General features: G+C 39.8%; 1 protein-coding gene across 15 annotated transcripts in view; it reads right to left on the reverse strand.

Moving 5' to 3' along the window:
* Positions 1-6388: 6388 nt before the first annotated feature.
* ptprsa (protein tyrosine phosphatase receptor type Sa) overlaps positions 6389-21564 on the reverse strand; it is a 236381-nt gene continuing 221205 nt past the window's right edge. For all 15 annotated transcript variants that reach the window (XM_053238028.1, XM_053238026.1, XM_053238027.1 and 12 more), the window contains 6 exons: positions 19164-19342; positions 18454-18580; positions 17367-17492; positions 13796-13950; positions 11335-11470; positions 6389-9870 (listed from right to left, as the gene is read on the reverse strand). In XM_053238028.1, the coding sequence (XP_053094003.1) occupies positions 9802-9870; positions 11335-11470; positions 13796-13950; positions 17367-17492; positions 18454-18580; positions 19164-19342 (792 nt within the window). In that variant the 3' untranslated portion in view covers positions 6389-9801. The remainder of the gene's footprint in view (positions 9871-11334; positions 11471-13795; positions 13951-17366; positions 17493-18453; positions 18581-19163; positions 19343-21564) is intronic.

A 21564-nucleotide genomic window follows, 5' to 3' on the forward strand; every position in this document is an offset into this window, starting at 1 on the left:
TCAAATGAATAAAACAAAGCCAGTTAAAAGCAGAAAATTATTTTCTTTATCACAGCCCTTGTGGTCTATTTGTTTGCCCTCAGGAGGATCCACAACTTTATTTTTATTTTATGGCTGATTTAAAGGAAGCATTTCAGCTTTTGACCATAAGAGAGCAGCAGAGACATTCAGATTTACAACACCTGAGCCTGAGCCTCCTCTCTATTCACAGCACATGGGGCTGAATAATTACATCCATTTGAATAAGAAATAATGCTCCAGTTAATTGTGTGCCTGAGACAGAATGAGAGAGAGAGAGGGAGAGAGAGAGAGAGATGATAGGGGATTTGTGAAATCATATTCTAAATTCTGCACGATGCAAACAATTAGAAAGTAATGACAAGCACTTAAGAGCAAAAAAAAAAAAGAGTGAGAATCAGAGAGGAAGTGAGGTAGAGAGAGACAAAGCAATACAGAGTGAACACAGGAGCTAATTGTGTCCATTATTCCACCAGGTTTATGTTATGATCACAGGAATTTGGCTTCTATTCACTACTGAATAACTTTATTCAGAATATCTGAGTCAGTGCTGAATAAAACACCTGAGATCTCTCTCGGTTTCTCAGTGGCTGGGATACACAGGGCTGACTTTTATTGCACAGGCACTCAAAGGAAGCCATTTTCTGAGTTCTCCTTTCAGACCATATCATTGCATCATTCTGTCTGATTTTCTCTTTGGAGCTGTCTTTAAAAACTTAATTGGTTTGAGGAAGATATTTATGTAGAGGTCTACTCATACAAATGAGCCTTGTAGCTCCAGTGCATAAAAGTAAAGAAACACCAAACGTGTCTTGGTGCAAAAGAAAAGTGTCTGCCCTATCGTCCTGAGAGTGTGAGTTCAAATCCTGCTGAAGCCACAGCCATCCAAGTGTCCACGAGAGCCAAACTAGCCATGCTCCCTGGGTGGGAGGGATGGGCCATCGGCATACTCTCGCTCCCCTGTCAATCACAGAGACACTAGCTAATCATGGACTTCTATAAACTCATGTATGCAGAAGAGGGCTGATAGCGCTACCTCCGAGTGTGTTATGTCTCATCAGTGTGACACAGCACGTGGAGGAAGGATGTGTTAACCTTCACCCAATGTGTTCTCTACAAATTTGTTAGAGTTGGCAAATTGCTGTGGTGTAAGAGAAAATAAAAACACTTCAGGACATGCTGTTACAAGAAAATAATCCACTTGGGGTGGTTATCCTTTAGACTCTCAGCTCAGTGAAACTGAACACACACTACAGTAATGCATACACAGTACAATGACTGAAAATGGTGGCATGCCAACTGCTGTACAGTTTCATTTACATCATGAACCCCATGAAGACACAAAGCTCAAGGCGATGCTAAATTGCTAACATTAGCCTCTGAGAAACCTCAAGACGTTGCATAAGCATTAGAGATTGTAATTGTGAACCAAAAGCTCATTTAAGGCATAAAGGGGGGTTGAAAACTTCCAGAACATATTAGACTGTAGGGTCTTTTTGCATCATTTACAATCCTTTTGCTAAAGAAACATCATGGTAACCATTAGCAGTGTGTATTACTGCAAATTACTGAAGACATAACTATTTAGGTTTGCTAACAAAGTTACAGCAAAACCAGTCTCATTTAAAGGTACTTTGAAATATGGTTGTAATTACATTTAATTACAAAAAAAAAACTGGTACAAAGAGGTTTTGTTGATTTTAAGATATAATCAGCTACACATTACTGTATTATGAGTAATTGCACAAAAGGTAAACTGTGGCATAGTTTATCACAATATTGCAATCATAAAATCACATTCCATAGCACTAACAGGAAAGATATTTAGTGTTTTCCATGTGTTGAAATCACTACAGATTATTTTCCTATAACAGCACATCCTGAAGTGTGTTATTTATCTTATACTAAAACACTTTGCCAACAGTAACCATATTTATTGAAGAGCCAAACATTGTATTTTAGCCATGAATAAAGTTTTTTTCTCTCTTAAAGTTAATAAAACAAAATTTGAGCTTGTCATGATACCAAGAAACTGAAGATTTCCTGTCATGAAGTTGTCTAACACTTTGTTATAGCTTTACCACTGACTAGAGCTGACACTGGAGACTCCTTCTAAAAATGTTAAATAAACAACACACAATTAGAAAAAACTTATTCAACTATTAAACTCAACTATTACACACATTTTCTGTTTATATCAAATCTGTTTATATGAAGGGCCCAACATACAAATCCCGGTTACTATCGAAACTATAGAAACGAGTATCTGCACTATTGTCAGAGCTGCTATTGTAGAAAATTAATCAACACTTTCTGACCAATCAGATTCAAGAATTCAACAGCACTGTGGTATAAAGCAAATTAATTCATACAGCTAAATATCTCCTGGATCTGCGTCTGAAGGAAGAACAACTGAACTTGTAGAAACCATTAAAAACATTAATATACTGATAGGGCAAATTTTATGGAAACCATTTGGTTGCATACATGTGCTACTAAAGAAGATTGTGCTTCATTCAAAAGCTCCTTGGTATAAAGAGCTGTGGAGAAGCTGAGAAACCATGGCTAACATGCATGCACTCAAGGCAATCATTTTTACCCCTCTCATATCCAAATGGTTTTATCCATATCTAAATGGCCTAGATTTGATCGATTTGTCAGTTGCACTCAAGCTCTGCCACAGGCTGCGGATAATCACACGCATTGCTTTGCCATTTATTACAAATTCCTGTGGCTTTTGGGTGCTCTGTCACAAACTCCACTTTGATGTCCTGCTTAGCCAAGCGCTAATGAGCTAGCGCCTGCCTCTGAGCATAATTAAGCCCACGTCCTCCTGCTTCGCCTTTCCTTTCACCAATAATAAATGAGCAACTCTGTTTTTCCCCTCTTCTGCCTCTTTAGTCAAAGAGGATGTGCTGGATGGAGGGTGTGATTAGCAGAATGCTAGCGCCATGTGCTTTGCCCAGGGGAGACAGGAGCGTAAATAGCAACAGGTGATGGGTTGAGCGCGAGCAGCAGGGCCCCTGGCATTTGGACAGCTTCACACTGAGCTTACTGACTGGGAAGTAATATTAGCTCGTGTAGTGTTCCCAGTGAAAGCAAGCGAACAGACATTTGGTTTTTAATATCACACTAACAGAGAACAGAACAGAATTACTCCCAGCGTAATATGAGGATGCTGTGATTTTAATTAACGTGGGCGAAAACCTGGAGGCTTTAGCTACTGGCAATAAATTTAACTGGCCTTTGTGCTCTCTAGTCTAAACTAATGGGCCATGTGATAGGCAATAACATAAACAGTGACAGGTGTGGGTTTCATCCTCATGGGCGTTTTAATCCCAGCTATTGTGTATCGACACGCTGATTAGACTGGATCCACAAGCAATTTAGACGCTCGTGAAAGTAAATATGAAAATTCTGATTTAGTTTCCATGAAGAGACTGCATGCTGTCGGCTGATTCCCTGTTATATAAGAAAAAAAATTCAGAATATGAAACGTGTAACCAATGTGTCCAAAGCGTTTAGGAAAATCAGAGAGAAGGCAGAGTGAGTGGGAGGTGTGTGTGTTTGTCTGTTTGTGTGTTTGTGTGTAGTGTAATGAAGATGCCATCAATTTCTACCCCGAGTGAAATTTTGACATAGCTAAGATTGTTCTGTCAAGGTGCCAGATTTCATTATAGCTGTTTTTGGAAGCCTGTGGCTCAAAACGAATAGTTTTATTACCATCCTTCTGTCTAAATGAACTTTATGTTTGATCACATCACAGAGTGTAACGAAACCCAGCTTTTTACATTTACATCAGTTATTTAGCTGTTTTTTATTTTATTATTATTTTTTTATCCAAAGACTTACAATCAATGGCAGCTTGTCCATAGAGCCTCATCATTTATATCAGCCATTGAACAAATGTTAATCTTCCCAACTCCATACATTTTAAATTCAGCTGAAATACGAACGACCTCTTTTGAGTGATGGACAGTTTTTAAAAAATTAAGCCTATGTTCCATTGATTTGCTCACCTTTCCAGATGTTGTTCTATCGTTCTGTAGGATGCTCACTGCCTAATTTAGCGTTATTATTGTACCTAGCGGTCAAAAATGGGAACTGCAACAAGCGCTTAAAGACATCCATTGGGGCAGGAATCACGTTGCCCCATGCTGGGGGAAGGAGCAGCAGACAGACTGGTTACAACACGGTTATCAGGGTTGTGGTTTTTACACCAAATTGGGTTATTTTAAAAATACTCCCTAGCCACCAAGATCTGGTTTCATAGCAAATTATAGGAATTAAATCTAACACATTTCGTTGTATCTAACGCAAACAAAGGCAAAGTGTAAGCGCATACAGTGTAAGCGCATACAGTTCCAAAGGGAGAGGGAAAGGGAGGATTACGGAGTCGATAATCTCCGTACATCAGAAATGTGTACATATCATGGTGACCTTGTTTCCCACGCAAAGGTTGAGAAAAAGAAGAAAATTGTGTGTTCCTTGTCCAATGCACAAATTTTTGGGCTAGTTTCAGGTCTTTTGAATGGCTTTTGTAGTTGGGCTGGGCATTTTACTGAAACCGAGCAACCCTAGTTAATGGTATTACTGTATTACTGTACTGTATTACTGTAAAGGTTCATGTAAAAGCACTCAAAACAAGCTGCTAGAATGAAAGCTGGATGACTGTATGTTGTTGTCTCTCCTGCCTATTATGGGAACTCTTACAATTCACTAGATAGTAGCCGGTAGCATAAGTGTGATAGCCTCTGAACTTCATTTTGTTTGAGGCTATGTTGCTATTAATGTTTTCTTGCCTCGCAGAAATCTATAGCCACAAGCTGTTGCTGCTTACAAGCAAAGCGAGCAGGTTGATGGTTAAGGACCTTACAGTGGCCTTCGGGCTGCCTTGGTGTGTGAGTCAATAGCACACTGCTTAAAGTGACAGTTTGCCCAAAAAACTGATTTTACACAATTTCCCCCTTACCCAAATGTAGCAGCATAATAAATACAAAAATAAATAAAAAATGTTTGGTTTTTGTTTACTAAACTAAATTTGCTTATTTAGTTTTGCTATGTAGCTGGCAAGTAAAAGATTGTTATAAACTAGACACTTAATCATGAAGGGGAACATTGTGTAAAGTGTAAACCTAATTTGGCCAAGCAATTGCTTTAACTACTGAAGTACCCAAAAAACCATATGTAGTTAAAACGACCAATAATCAGACTAAGGAACTTAATTCTTTACTCAAGTGAAAGTGGAATTACTCATCTAAATATACGCCCTGCTAAAAGCTGAAGTACAGCTTCAAAAGTATAAACTCTTCAATATACACACAGAAGAAACTAGTAAACACAAACACAAAAGAAACAGATGTCTCAGATCACGCTGATTTTAGTTACTCATGGTAAATTAGCATCTCTTTCACCAAGGAACACAGGAAACATGAGCTAAGGCTAACTAACAGCTTTCTTCATAATGTTAGCATTTCTATTCTCAAATGTTAGCTAGCATTGATGATATAAATGCACTGAATGCTAATAGCTAGCGGTCACAATACAAATAGCTGTGATAAATACATGTGTATCAACATAAAGGTTATGGTGATGGCTATTAGGTGTCATTCTCATTGTCACGTGTGTTAGTTTACAGTTTGTTAGCAATTTAGATCTGAAGCTGTCTACAAGTAAAGATGCTACTAGCTTAACTACATATTACACACACCTGAGCTGTTTTCAAAATAACATAATGACAACTAGCTACTTTTTTTCATCAAATTATGGTTTAACACTACAAAACTAGCTAGCTAGAAATGAACTGAACCAAGAGCAGGGGAGCGAGCCCATTTTGTATCTGTTGCTTTAAAAAAAATTTATTTTATTTTTTGGTGATGATGATTGTTGTTTAACAGTAAGTAAGGTTAACCATGTCTTACTAAGAGTGTTTTTTTAATGTACATTTTATTTTGTGCAATGAATTAGCATCACAGTAGATTTTTCTCAGTTTGAGAAAGCAGCTTCTCACTGTCACATGTTAGTTTCTTAGCTTCTTTTTCTTAGGAAGTGCATCTAGCTACTTCATTAAAACAGTAGTTTGGCTGTAGCTTAGCTATTTTTAATCATGTGTAGCTTGTAGCTTTATGAGTTGCATTTGTGACATAGCTTCCCTCACAGTGTTGAAAAATGCACTGAGGAGAAAGTAGTTTTTTTTCTTTAGAAAACAAGAAAAGTCAAAAGTATTAGGTGAAAACAAAAAAACTAATGGATTATTTAAATAACAGACTTAAGTATGCTAATAAAGTCATAGTAGCCAGTTGCTTTGTTTCTGTACTCTGTCAACAGCAAAATGTCTGATGTGGAGGGTAAATAACCGATAACACAGAGACTCAGACAACATTTCTTTAATACAAAGTCAACATATCTACATACACAGTGGTTTTTAAACCAATTATTGTTTCCGTTAGAAGTAACAGTTTGAAAGCAGTATCACTTGGCTTTCGTACAAAGACAAACATTTTCACTTTTGAATTTTGGCTTTTCTTCTTTTTTTTTGTTTCTTTTTTTTTGTCAATACGCTCGCTTTTATATGTTTAGTGGAGTCGGAGTCGGTATTTTCCCTAATCAATCTGACTTCTCATGTCAGACGTTTGGCCGATGTCATCAGAGATCAGGGATCCGAACACTAGGTCAAAAAGTCCTAACATTCCTTAAGCGTCCAAGATTTCCGCCATTTTTATTAGGAGCTCCAGAGATAAGTGTATCAGTTCGTATAGAAGAGCATCTTGTGGAGAAACAAGTCGAACTCCAGTTCCCAAGGCAGCGCTGGAATTTCCAGATTCCAGAATTCTCTCTCCTTCCAAACTTTAGCAAGAAAGAATGATTTCCGGGAAAAAGAATAAAAAATAAAAACATAATAGTATGCACGTGCACAAACTGAAAGCTCTGTAATTCAGCCTGCAGTGGTTAAAATGGAAGAATGAAGTAAATGGGCAGTGCTGAGAGACGAGTCCCACTAAACCCATCGCACTGGCTGTGATGTGATTCCACACACCAGTGAATTCACATTCGTTCAAGGCGAATTTGTGCAGTCACTCCATTATGTCATGTTCGAGTGTATGCACCAAGCACACGAGCCCTTCCCAGGTTCATTATCCAAACATAATTTATTTTATTCAAAGGGGAACAGAAAACTGTTAATGCAATGTAGAATCAGCTTCAAGCAGTTACATACGAGCAAAAAAGAAACCTCATGACTGCTGAGCTCACTGGGGTGGACAGTCAGAGCTCGTCTGGAAAAAAAGAAAAATATTTTAAATATAAAAAAAAAAAAGAGTGAAAGTGAAGGGATCAGAGGTGGAGAAGGTTGTTACTACAACACCAAGTTCCTCAGAGAAAGCTGGACAGCTTGTTTTTTTTTTCATTTTAAAATTCATAATTATTCAGACAGAAAACATGTGGGTCAAATTATACAAATACATATAATCTAGATTTGTTTATTTACATGTCATATTCAGGATCCATACATAACAAGCCGATGATCAGTCTTGTGATTTCAAAAGTAAAAAAACAACGATAATGTAAAATAAAAAAATTGTAAAAATGAAATTTTCACAAGAGAGGTGAAACATTGGGTATAGTTCATGAATATTAAAAATGTAGAAATAAAAAGTTAATGTTCAAGTCAATGTTAAGAAATCCTACTCCTTTTTTAAAAACAAAAAAAAATAAAATTTAATACTTTTACCTCATACTACACACTACTAATAATGATAATAAGAATAAAGGTCAAATCTACGAGTTCATACCTTTCTGAGCAAAAGAACGAGGCCAAGCTGCATTTCTCCAAATCATGATAAAAAAAAAAAAAAAACTTCATACAAATGAATACATGTTCATGAGTGAAATAAAAATACAGGAAAAATACTAACCATACTAAGATTTGGATACATCTTTGTATTTTGCATTTAAATATACTGTGTATGTTAGTGTGTGTGCATAAATATACACACACAACCACATTCCACAATTCTATAGTGAAAAAATAGAATGTCTTTTAACATAATATGAACAAAACCAGCTCTTTTTCTCCTCCTAAAAATGAGTACAGTATCTGTATGTTACAAAACTAAACAGATAAAATTAAAGTGAAATTATGTTAATTGTAATAATAATACAACAATGTCATTTTGTATAATGTTACAACAACGATAAGGCTTTTTTGGAAATAAGAAAAGACTACACACGGCTCCTTCCACAGCGCAATCAGTATCTTCCGTTGCACACTAATCTGAAAGCTCCGCCGTTCAAGCATTCTCCAGTACGTACGTACACACACACACACACACACACACACACACACACACACACACACACACACCATTTTGACCTATGCAGAGAGTGACGGAAGAGAAGTTTCCTCTCTTCCTGTCACACACATATATGTTTAAGTCTTAATTAAAAGTTCTGAGATGCGCACGTTAAGTCGTACCTCCGTTTTTCTGTTTGTCGATGTTGTTTACGTATGCAGATTTATCGCGATTGGTCAGTGAAGCCGTGATGAAATGACGGGCCTTAAAAGTGTTCAGGGAGCCCTGAGAGCAGTCGTCGTGGTGTAGACTGCTGTCAGGAACGTCTGAGATCTTTCATTGTTGTTCATGTTGTTGGGTTGGTCACACAAGACTAGAGTGCGTCTTTCTCGTCTAAGGAAAAGCCTTTCCAGATTCAAGGTAATGAATCGTGGTGAATGTTGGTCATTGGAGTACCAATCCCATGATTCCACGTGTGGTGGTGGTGGTCCATGTCTACCAGGTTCTGAACCACACGGCACATGGCAGTGGGAAAACCAGTCAAAGATAACGTATACTACAATCCAGAGAAAACTCAGTGGAGAATCGTTTGGTCTTCACTTTCCTGGCTGGAGATACTGTCAGGGTCACGCTCCAGTCGCCTCCATACGGTTTCAAGACGAAGCTACATTGGCATGTTGTGAAGATATTGGCTAGCTTGTCCCAAAAAGCACCGAAACGACTTCTGGAGAATTAGCGCTTTCTATAAGATGAACACGAGTTGCCTTGATGTGTTGAAATGGATGAGACTGTAGAGATTGTAGAGACTGTAGATAAAAATCCTGCCTACTTCACTAACACAGCCCCTGAAACACCTTCTGCTGCCATCACCATGTGAAGAAACATCCGGAATTGGCAAGTGCCCACTGTAAACACTGAAGGATCTCAGCTCAATCACCTCACCAATCAGTCTCAGTGTGATCACCTCCACTTCGATCATTCGCTGAAACACACACGTGTGGGCGTGTGCAGAACTTTAGCTCCTCCTTCACTCGCTGATTTTTTTTGTTGTATCTTTACAGGATTGGTTTGGAGATATACTTCCACAGATAGATTAATAATATTCTCCATATCAGAACACTTGAGGTAAAGTAAGCGGTCCGACTTATAGATCATTCCCACCCCGCGGCCTGAGCCAATACTTTTGGTTCTGTCTCATGATTGAGGACGTACAGGGAGTTGGTTTCTGAGCGGATCCTTCCATCTGCCTCGGCATGGGCTCTGTCTAATTAGGATCGCACTTTTTTGATGATGGTTCTGGAATCCGTTGCCAAATGCACACTGTAGTTTTGTTTTTATTTCACAACAGGGTTTATTTCTTTTTTTTTTTTTTTTCTTATGTTGGATGTTTTTTTTTTTGTATAGTTGTCACTGTTTCAATTGATTCAAGCAGGTTCCTATGGCTCAGGAGGCTGTAGAGGGGGCGCTGGGCAGGGGGGAAGGAGATGGCTTTTTACGTTGCATAGTGATCAAAGCTTCCTAGGTACTCAAGAGCTGCCTGGTAGCAAAACTGGTACTCGTCCTGTAGAAACAGCAACATGACACAGAATTGCTCATAAAAAATGCTCATGTAATTAAACAATAGAGTTGGGTTAGAAACTTGTACTGCCTTTATGGTAGTACAGCAATAAAAAAAAATCAGCATATCGCAAAAAAAATAAAATAAAATAAAATAAAAAAATAACATATGTGGTGGCCTGAGAAAACCATTCATATAATGAAATTTTGACATTTTCTACTATATATAGATTTAAAAACTTTTCTGAACTCTTTGTCTTTTGCATGCATCTCACACAAAATAAAGTTCCAACATTTTAAGAGGGGAAACTGCATTCACTGTCAGAAAAACTAAACTTTAAAAAACTAAACTTTACTATTCCTTGTCGCAGGAGCACTACCATCAAGCATACACCTTTAATATGTATCTTTTATTTTTAGTAAGATGCATATAGTTCACCTTTAAAGTTTTACTCTAAAAAGTAATTGCAGTCCAATTATGTAGCTTAAAACCTTTTTAAAGGTACACTATAGCCACATTTTCAGGTGAAAGATGCACATTAATGATACATAGCATAAAGGAACCCCCCCAGCTTACAGATCAGTACCCCTTTTTCTGAGTCTTTCATTACGAGTGTGTGTGGATTTGATTAAGATTATGTCTCGCTATGAGATGTACCTGTACACCACCTTGATCAGTGAAGTGTGATGTTCATTGTGTGAAGGAATTTCACTTAGCTAGTAATGTTTTTAGACATTTTTAAGTAGAAAGAACACCAGGGCAAGATTAGAAAGTAAAGTCAATTTTTTTCCCTGTACTTTGCCAACAACTTGACTTTTTTACACAGACCTGTATATGCTCCTTTGATGTATAAGCAAAAAATATCTTGTAGTCTGAAATGTTTAGCGTTTTTAATAAAGGACAATAAAATAAAAATAAAAATAAAAGATAATGACAAGAAAAAAACAAGATAAGTTAATGACTATAAAAAAACAAGATAAGATAATGACTATAAAAAAACAAGATAATATAATGACTATAAAAAACAAGATAAGATAATGACTATAAAAAAACAAGATAATATAATGACTATAAAAAACAAGATAAGATAATGACTATAAAACAACAAGTTGCAGCAATACTCTAATGTTACTAAGAATAACAGTGGAGATGGAACAGTTTCCAGAGTTTTCAGAACCCCCCATGGTCTCTTCAGGCAAAACTAACTTTTAATTGGTGAGAATTTTAATTCTCAATTTCTTAAATGATGTCCAGATAATTTTGGCATGAAACTGATAAGATGGCAGCTATCCCATTTCCCTCCATCTCTTCTCTGGCTTCAGCAGGAAGATCTCCCAAAAATGGGAATGAATTTTAGGCTCCAAAGCCCTTATGAAGATATACTAGGGATATTATATCAATATTATGTTAATACAAAATATATCTAGACCTGGTTTGGTCTTTTGTAAAGTGACCCGAGTGTCTCACCTCGGTCTGCACCATGGCTGGCCGCTGGGTTCTCAGCATTTTGACCGTCTGGAAGATGTCCACTACGCCCTCGTAGCGCATCCGCTCCAGCACGATACTGAGCGTGATGAAGACTCCGGTCCGCCCCACACCAGCACTGCATCATGGAACAGAAGAACATTTAAAAATACACTTTACATGTACAAAATAATCTGATCATTGTAAAATAGGACAGCTTTAATCAATAATTCATTCAACACATTTACAAGCTTTTTACAAATTATTTGAAAATTCGAGTACATGATTCAGTCAATCATATTTCTTCTTACATACTGCACAGGACATCGCACTTCTACAGCTGCTACACTGAAGAAGAAGTAGATGATGTAAAATTTCAAAATTCCTTCAAAATATGCAAGTTCCATGGTTTTGTGTTGAAAAACATGGTCCTTTGTTGGTATTTATTGGTTTTGTGTTGAATGCACTCAGTGCATTTCGTTATCCTGTAACACTGTACATGCAGAACAATTAAAGACATCAGATTACTGGTATGTAGCATGTGCTAAACATCCTGATTACTGGGACAAAATCCAGGGGTTTTCTTGAAATCTGACATGGTATGGTTGGTTATATGCCCACTTCACAATACTTAATGACTGTGTTATTAGTGTGAATGCAGTCACTGCATCACCCAAGAGTTGTGGTATTTTATACTAGTGAACATGGTTTGGACACAAGCCCATTGCAGTGCATTATGGGATTTCATGAGTGAACTGGATATGCTCCACTATGCATTCAGATGCAGTCTGTCAAAAGAGTGCACTCTACAGTGAATAGGGAGTGATTTGGGTGCTACATATGGCCTGTTTATTCCCAGCAGTGAGTTATGAATATGGTGGAGTTGTGTATTAAAGATGTCAGTAACGACTTTCAGACATGCAGTTATCCAGGAACCCTGCAAGGATTATCGAATAAATAATCACGATGAACTCCAAGTGCCAATTGTACTGGGAAGCCCACTGAGGCATAACCAATGACACACACACACACACACAAACAGAGCGTTTTTCTTTATGACAGGGCCTAAAATTGGACACATACCGGATCCTGTAACACTCTAGGACTCTCTCTCTGTCTGTCTGTCTCTCTCTGTCTTTCTGTTTGTCATCTGTGTCTCTGCCTGTCTCACTCTCTCTCTAACTCCCACTTCAGTTGTGGAGCAGTAACTGATATGACAACAGATTTATTTTTCTCCCCTTCCGCTTGCCGAGGCTGAAAATGGTGCATAAAGAGTGTCTGACTTAGAGAACATAACCTTCGCTCGCTGCGTATTCAGTGTCTCACGTCATGAATCATAACGACTCTGGTTAAACATCGTTGGCCTTAATGATGCTACGTGAAACCACTGTTCAGTAAAACCGTAGTGTTCACCTGGCACCTGTGCAGCTGTTTTTCCTAGAAAAAACGTGACAGGCTCGATGAACTAAAATATTTATGCTCCCGTTTTACTGAACTCGCTCAGCCAATTAATGACCAGTAGCACTATTAGATATGATATTTTGGGGGCGATGAGGTGAGATGAGAAGAAAGGAATAGGAAAAGAATAAAAGAAAAGAATGAGTGAGTGAGGCAACTGAAGTTAACAGAGATGTGTGAGTTGTAGAAATATAGAGTGAAAGAGATACAGTGGATTGAGGAAAGAAGGGAAAAATGAGACATGACCCACCTGAGCCAGAGTAAACAAAAAGATGTGTGTGTGTATGTGTGTGTGAGAGCAACAGGGTATGGGTTAAGAAATCATCTTTTTGTAAGCAAATACACTCTCAAACACACACTTCACAGAGCGTGCATCACGTCTTCCAGACTCACAGATAAAATCAGAGCCATGTAGCAATGAGGCGCCATTTACAGACATGATGCATCAACTGCACTCAACACCACCATGCACAGGTAACAGAAAGTGTTACATTAGATAGCAGAAGAGTGGTTGAATTACGTATTTACTTATATTTGTGTGAATTTGTGTTTGAGTGGATGGGTGTGGAATTTAAAACCCAGTCTAGCAGCTCTAGTGTGGGTTCACAGCGTTCAGTGTTTTATCGGCAACATTATTTCCAGACATCGGAGGATTTGTTGTGTAAGAGAGAGGTGTAGAGGGATGGAGAGAGATGGAGTGTGTGATTATTGTGGTAAAGTAGGCTGTGTAGTGCTGCTTAGCATGTGAAATGGTGCTGCTATACAGAGTTAGATCTTATACAGAATAAAACGAGAGGCTGCTGAAGGCTAATGGACTGGAAGTGTGAGAATCACGTCTGATGATGCCATTAACAGATTTAAAGCACACCGATGAGAAGTGTGTGTGTGGGAGTGTGTACTCAACACTCGAGCCTTCAGCAAGAGTCATAATCATCAGTCTGAGGTTTCATACTTATCGCGCGCGTGTGTGTGTGTGTGTATGTGTGTGTGTGTGTGTGTGTCGTACCTGCAGTGGACAGAGATGGGACCGTCCTGGCCAAACTGCTCCTTGGTTTTATGCACTTGGCCGATGAAGTCGATGAAACCTTCGCCGGATTTGGGGACTCCCTGCTCTGGCCAATCAGTGAACTGGAACTGCCGCACAGTCCGAGACTGTCCATCCTGAGAGAGAGAGAGAGAGAGGGAGAGCGGAAGAGGGATAGAAAGATGGAGAGAAAAAATTAGAAGAAAACAAGAAAAAAAAACAGAGAAAGGGCAAGATATATAGATTACAGTACATTAGAGTACAAAGATTTAACTTCAGAAAGTAATATGAAATATTAATCTTACAGAAGGTCATTCATGTAAATAAATGTAATTCTTCTATAGTAGCAAACTAGTAGGCTAGGTCAGACACGCCCATCTGTCCCACTCAGACACGCCCATCTGTCCCACTCAGACACGCCCATCTTTACCACACCCATCTGTCCCACTCAGACACACCCATCTTTACCACACCCATCTATCCCACTCAGACACACCCATCTTTACCACACCCATCTGTCCCACTCAGACACACCCATCTTTACCACACCCATCTATCCCACTCAGACACACCCATCTTTACCACACCCATCTGTCCCACTCAGACACGCCCATCTTTACCACACCCATCTGTCCCACTCAGACACACCCATCTGTCCCACTCAGACATACCCATCCTTATCACACCCATCTGTCCCACTCAGACACACCCATCTGTCCCACTCAGACACACCCATCTGTCCCACTCAGACATACCCATCCTTATCACACCCATCTGTCCCACTCAGACACACCCATCTGTCCCACTCAGACACACCCATTTGTCCCACTCAGACACACCCATATTTACCACACCCATCTGTCACACTCAGACACACCCATATTTACCACACCCATCTGTCCCACTCAGACACACCCATCTGTCCCACTCAGACATACCCATCCTTATCACACCCATCTGTCCCACTCAGACACACCCATCTGTCCCACTCAGACACACCCATCTGTCCCACTCAGACATACCCATCCTTATCACACCCATCTGTCCCACTCAGACACACCCATCTGTTCCACTCAGACACACCCATCTGTCCCACTCAGACACACCCATCTTTACCACACCCATCTGTCCCACTCAGACATACCCATCTTTACCACACCCATCTGTCCCACTTAGTCATGCACAGAAAGAGAGAGAGAAGGAGAGAGTTTAAGAAAGTGGAGTATCTTTGAACTCTCTCCCAAAACTATGTTTGGAATATTTCTGGCAGAAGAAGGTTAATGTGTGAGCTGCTCACTCTCCCCACAGAGCGCCTGAGTTCAGCCTACACATCAAACACTCACTGCTCTAATCACAACCCAGTCACAACACACTCTCTCTCTTCCCTTCTTCATCTCTCCCACTCATCCCCTCTCCATCATTCTCTCACTCTCTCCCTTCCCTTCATCTCACCCACTCATCCCCTCTCCATCATTCTCTCACTCTCTGTTCCCTTCATCTCTCCCACTCATCCCCTCTCCATCATTCTCTCACTCTCTCCCTTCCCTTCATCTCTCCCACTCATCCCCTCTCCATCATTCTCTCACCCTCTCCCTTCATCTCTCCCACTCATCCCCTCTCCATCATTCTCTCACTCTCTCCCTTCCCTTCATCTCTCCCACTCATCCCCTCTCCATCATTCTCTCACCCTCTCCCTTCATCTCTCCCACTCATCCCCTCTCCATCATTCTCTCACTCTCCCTTCCCTTCATCTCTCCCACTCATCCCCTCTCCATCATTCTCTCACCCTCTCCCTTCATCTCTCCCACTCATCCCCTCTCCATCATTCTCTCACCCTCTCCCTTCATCTCTCCCACTCATCCCCTCTCCATCATTCTCTCACTCTCCCTTCCCTTCATCTCTCCCACTCATCCCCTCTCCATCATTCTCTCACCCTCTCCCTTCCCTTCATCTCTCCCACTCATCCCCTCTCCATCATTCTCTCACCCTCTCCCTTCCCTTCATCTCACCCACTCATCGCCTCTCCATCATTCTCTCACCCTCTCCCTTCCCTTCATCTCACCCACTCATCCCCTCTCCATCATTCTCTCACTCTCTCTCTTCCCTTCATCTCACCCACTCATCCCCTCTCCAACATTTTCTCACACTCCCTCTCTTCCCTTCTTCATCTCACCCACTCATCCCCTCTCCATCATTCTCTCACTCTCTCTGTCTTCCCTTCTACATCTCACCCACTCATCCCCTCTCCATCATTCTCTCACTCTCTCGGTCTTCCCTTCTTCATCTCACCCACTCATCCCATCTCCATCATTCTCTCACTCTCTCGGTCTTCCCTTCATCTTACCTACTCATCCCCTCTCCATTATTCTCTCATCCCTTCATCTCACCCATTCATCCCTTTTCCCTTACAGCCCCTCAGTCTCTCTCCGTCATTCACCTTGTCCCTCACTCTCGCGCTCTCCCTCAATTGTGCTCTCTCCCTCTCTCTCTCCCCCTTACTCTCACTCACAAAGCTCTCCCTCCCTCATTCTCACTCTCCCTCAATCTCCCTGTCCCTTGCTCTCACTTATTCTCCCTCTCTCTCTCACTCTACCCCACCATCCCTCACTCTCTCTCCAACAGTCTCACTCTCCCCTTCTTCATCTCACCCCCTCTTACCTTCTCATGTCCTCTAACCCACCATACATCACTCTCCTCACTCTCTAACGCTCCCTCTCTCACTCTCCTACACTCTCCTTCATTCTCTCTGTTCTCAGCTATGTATCTGCAGTGACCCTTTCATCTTCCCCTCTCTCTCTCTCTCTCTCTCACTCTCCCTCCCACCCACACTTTAATGAGCGAATGTAATGAAGTGAATTTTGGACGGAGTGTGTCGAATTGTGTGATTAAATACGTGACTAGGTCTCAGCAGTGTAGCCACAGTGACCCTCTCATCTTCCTCTCTCTCTCTCTCTCTCTCTCTCTCCATCTCCCCTCTCCACCCTGGACCTTCTCCTGTCTTAAACACGGTGGTGTTATGCTGCTACCAGCTCTGCTTTGATGGTTCAATCCCAATTAAAGCACTGGCTACAACTCTGGCGTTCTGTTCTGCTCACCTTTCTCTGTGTGGAAGCGTGTGAATCTCATGTCCACTGCTTCCCAACAGAAAAAATACTACAGTGTGTGTAATGCCTCAGGATGATAATTCAGGAAAATTCATTTAAAAACATGCTTTATTATCCAAGTTTGTTTTTTACCTAAGAGGAATTTGTTATTTAAATTAACACATTAAATGAAACATGTTAGCAGTTTATCTTAGAACTGAAAGTGTGGTGAAATAGCTGCTGTTTTAAATCTTTCGACTCGAAGCCACACATCACATTAGTGTTTCACATTAATATTCGACCCAAAAGTAATTAATAAAATATGCAGAATGATGGAGCTACTCTAATATGCATAACGGCTTGGGAAAATATGAGGGTCTGCATGCTGAGTATGTGTGTGCGTATATGTGTGTGCGTGTGTGAGAGAGAGAGAGAGAGAGTCTGTACTGTATGTATGCTGCGTTGCTCACCCTTGCGTCTGTGACTTTAAACTCTCGGAGGATGTACTGGGGCATGTTGTACTCAGCCATGGGGTCCACCACAAAGTACTGATAGCGAGCAGAGCGCTCTGCTGGCCAGTACTGATGGCACTTTTCCTGGATATGCACACACACACACACACACACACACACACATTAATCCCAATGTCTTGTCTCATAAATACACACAAGCTTTTTTTACAGGGAAAATGTTTTTGCTATCAGAACTAACAGACTTGAGTAAAATGTTCATTCAAACTGTGTTGCTGAATTCGCAATTCTGATTGGTCAGAAGCTTAATTTATTAATGCACTTGTTTAATATGTTATGATTTCTAGAGTAACAATTGTTAATTGTTTATATCATAAAGTTTTCTGTGTGGAGATGTGTATTTAACAACTACAGGAGGAGTCTCCAGTGTCAGCGTTTTCAGAGGAGTTTACTCTTTGTGCTTTCTTTAGAACATGACAAGCTGCGTTTTTTTGTCTTATTACCTTCAAGACAAAGAAAACGGGAGGCTAGTGAGGGAATGCCTGTTTATAGCTGCTAAGGGATAAGAGGAACTTATCCACAACATTAAATGGATAATAAAGTACAACATGTCATTCTTTAATTCTTTAACTAAAAAAAAAGGTTAGTGCTGCAAATTGTTGCAGTGTAAGAGGAATAAAACAATTTGGGCTCACTCTTACAGAAAAATAATCAACTGGGGTGGTAACAGTAACTCCGCTTTATCACACTACTACGCTGCTGATTATTTTCCTATAACTGCACACCCCAAGTGTTTTATTCCTTACTTATACAGATACTTGTACAAATTATATTTATTAGTTCAATGGTTATAGCAAAGTGTATAGACAGAACTGTTACTTATGCTGGCTGCCATGGTAACCTTCCATGAGGGGTATGGATATTTGAAAATAATAAGTAGCCATTGAGACTTTGTACCATTAGTTCTAGCTGTTTTTTTTTTTAGTTTAGTTCTGAGCTTCTGTAGCGTAGCCATGACTCCTGGCGTACACACACACACACACACACGGACACACACATGGACACAAACACATGCACACACACTTACTCTGCCCATCTCCCTCAGCTTTGTGAGCATCACCACGATGGTGGAGTTGTTCTCCCACAGCATGCGCCAGAAGTCCTCCGTAGTCTCAGCTAATGGGCCCTGGGTGGCTATGTAGGCCTTCTGCTGCCTGCACACACACACACACACACACACACACACACACGCAAGCACATGAATTAAATGTATTTATGTTAGGTAGTTCATCTTGTATATAAAGTTTCTCCAGCAAGCCAAACTCCAACTCTTGCTGCATTCACAGCAGATCCTGCCGAGACGCCGCACTGAGCCAAATGTAAAATGCACAGGAGTGTGAATATGGCTACTGAGAATAACTAAAGTGTGATATGGAAATCTCATGTCTGCCTGGAAGCTAAAAATGACTGTTATAAAGCACAGCAAGTATTAACACATACTCAAAACTATAACCATATATCTTCTTAAAGATACATAGATATATACTATAACTATATATCTTAAAGTAAAGATATCATAAAGTCCTGCTTGGCTGCTGCTAGTCCACTTTGTTCTTGTTTTGCTTTCTAGGTTTTTGCCTGGATTTTATTATGCCTAATTAAGTTATGCAAATACATCAAGCATTTTATTCCAGAAAGATAGATAGAGGCCAAGGTGACCAAAACACATACAGGTGTATAGCTAGAGCATTCATTTATATGACAGCGAGAGACTAGGAAAAAAAGAGTCTACAGTACCTGTATCCGTCGATGAAGCTGGCGTTGATGTAGTCGGAGCCCTCTAGCCCTCTGATTGGCTGAAGGCACACTCGGGTAGTCTCATACGGCATGATGTTCACCAGACGGTTCTTAAATTTGTTACAGGGCAGGTTGGCACTTATAAACCTAGACGTATGGGCCTTGGAGTTGGCCAGTCTCTGCAAAGATGAAGACAACAGCATGAGCAAATACAGTAGATATACCGATTAAACAACCAGACAGTAGACAGCTCTATAATCTATACACAGCAATGTATACTGCTGTTTCCTCTTCATGCTGTGAACAAAGCAGTCATCTTTAGGCTTAAAGTCCTTAAACAGAGCAGATACAACAAAAATGCTGACCTTCTTTCCTGCAATTTAAACTGTTGTGGTGGAACATTTAATGTCTAAGTAACTACGTAAAAGTTTTATTTTATCAAGCGGCCATTATGTTAGCTTGTCCGTACATTGTCTAGCATTACCCAAATGATATTTAGCGAAGCTAAGTTAGCTACATCACCTTTCTATATTAGCCTACTAAATTGTCAAAGTGCAATGTCATTGTTATGACAGAGTGAATTGAAAGTGTAAAAGATTTTCTGTTTTTTTTTAATTAAATTAGAACAAACAAAAAACAACAATCTTAAACTAAGAAAAGTTTAGTTTGCATTAAGATTTCACACCTTTAAAAAGTCCTCCAAATCTATGGATGACAGTTCACTGAAAAAGTTACCAGAACTTTCAGTAATGTATCTAACAAATCGCGTAAGGTTACAGATCCCACAACACCACCTTTTCCTTCCTGCTACTGATAACCGTTTGATACTAAGCTACTGAGCTTTAAAATAACTCAAGCACTTAAAAAAATGCAAAAAACATCACTTACACAAAACTGTAGCTTTCACACAAAAATCCCTTACACTGCACATATATTAAATATAATAAAGGATAAATATAATAAAAATCAATTCTAACAAAAGAATACAATCAAGTCTCTTTATATTTGTATTGCCAAATGCAATTCCAAATATTTCCCATGTGTTACAGGATCAAATCAAATTAATTCTTTTTCACTCTCTGCTGGTATCTGATTGGCTCCATCTCTATGTAAGATTACTAACATTCCTGCAATACTCTGTAAATAGAGTCCACACATAACACCCAGGTTAGAGAACAACATTAGTAACATTCTGGAAATTCTTGTGTTAACATTGTTAAATATTTTCAAGCAATATTGTGGAAACATTTATAAAGGTTAACCTTTTCAGAACATAAAACCCTGAAAGATTGAACATTCTAGAAACCAAAAGTTCCTAAAACTGTTCAATTTATAAAAACTGTAACCTAAAAGTATGTGGTCTGGGAAAATAAATTGTGGTAAAATCACGTTTGGACAAGTATGCACCCTGTTATGCTCTGTAATATGTATATCTATGAAACATATTCCTATGAGGATCACAAGTTACTCTGAAAGCTTATAATCGAAGCAGTCCGGTTTTAATCACCAGTGAATCACAGCTGTGTTCCAGCTGCTTGGCTATGAGTGATAGAGGTGTGTTGGCCCAGTTTTTCTGAGCACCTGTTCCATCCATCTCACACAGTCATCTCTGAAACAATGGTAAGAGTTGGTGAAATGGGTCACTGTCACATCTAATATACAAAAACGATTTTACACACACACACACATACACATGTGTGTATGTAACATTTCTAAATACATAATGTTCCAATATTTTTGATCACATGAAAAATACACAGCATCTGCCCCCTAAGGTTGTATTGGTATAATCCAAATTGAGGTTAGCGTGCATCTGCATCAGAGCAGCTATAATGGCTACAATCCTTCCCTGTTTCTAGGTCATCTGTCTGAGAGAAACTTCTTAAGGGATGAGTGACATCCACTCACTCTTATTCCCTCTCCCTCTCTCTCTCTGTCTGTCTGTCTGTCTTTTCTCTCTCTTCTCACAGCTGCTTCATACTGTAGAGTGGGTTAGCTCTGGTGGATAGATGTGTGTGTGTGTGTATGTGTGTGTGTGTGTGTGTGTGTGTGTGTATGTGTGTGTGTCACTGGCTGGGTGCCTACTCTTCAAAAGAAGCACCTGGAAAAGCATGAAGAAGCAGAGAGCCATGCAGCTGGCTGATAGAATTTTAAAACACACACACATGCATACATCAGCACGCACACACACACACACACACACACACACACACACACATACACACACACACACTGTAGTACAAATGTAGTATAGGAACTACATGACCAAGCAATTTATTTCCACTACAACGACTCCACTGGTTCAGTAACACACAGACACACACACACACACACAGCTCTTAGTCTGGATTAAAGAAAAATAAAACATAAAATTCACACTATTTCCCCTACCACAGTCAAG

The sequence above is a fragment of the Pangasianodon hypophthalmus genome, chromosome 11 (assembly GCF_027358585.1).
Source record: "Pangasianodon hypophthalmus isolate fPanHyp1 chromosome 11, fPanHyp1.pri, whole genome shotgun sequence".
Lineage (NCBI taxonomy): Eukaryota > Metazoa > Chordata > Actinopteri > Siluriformes > Pangasiidae > Pangasianodon > Pangasianodon hypophthalmus.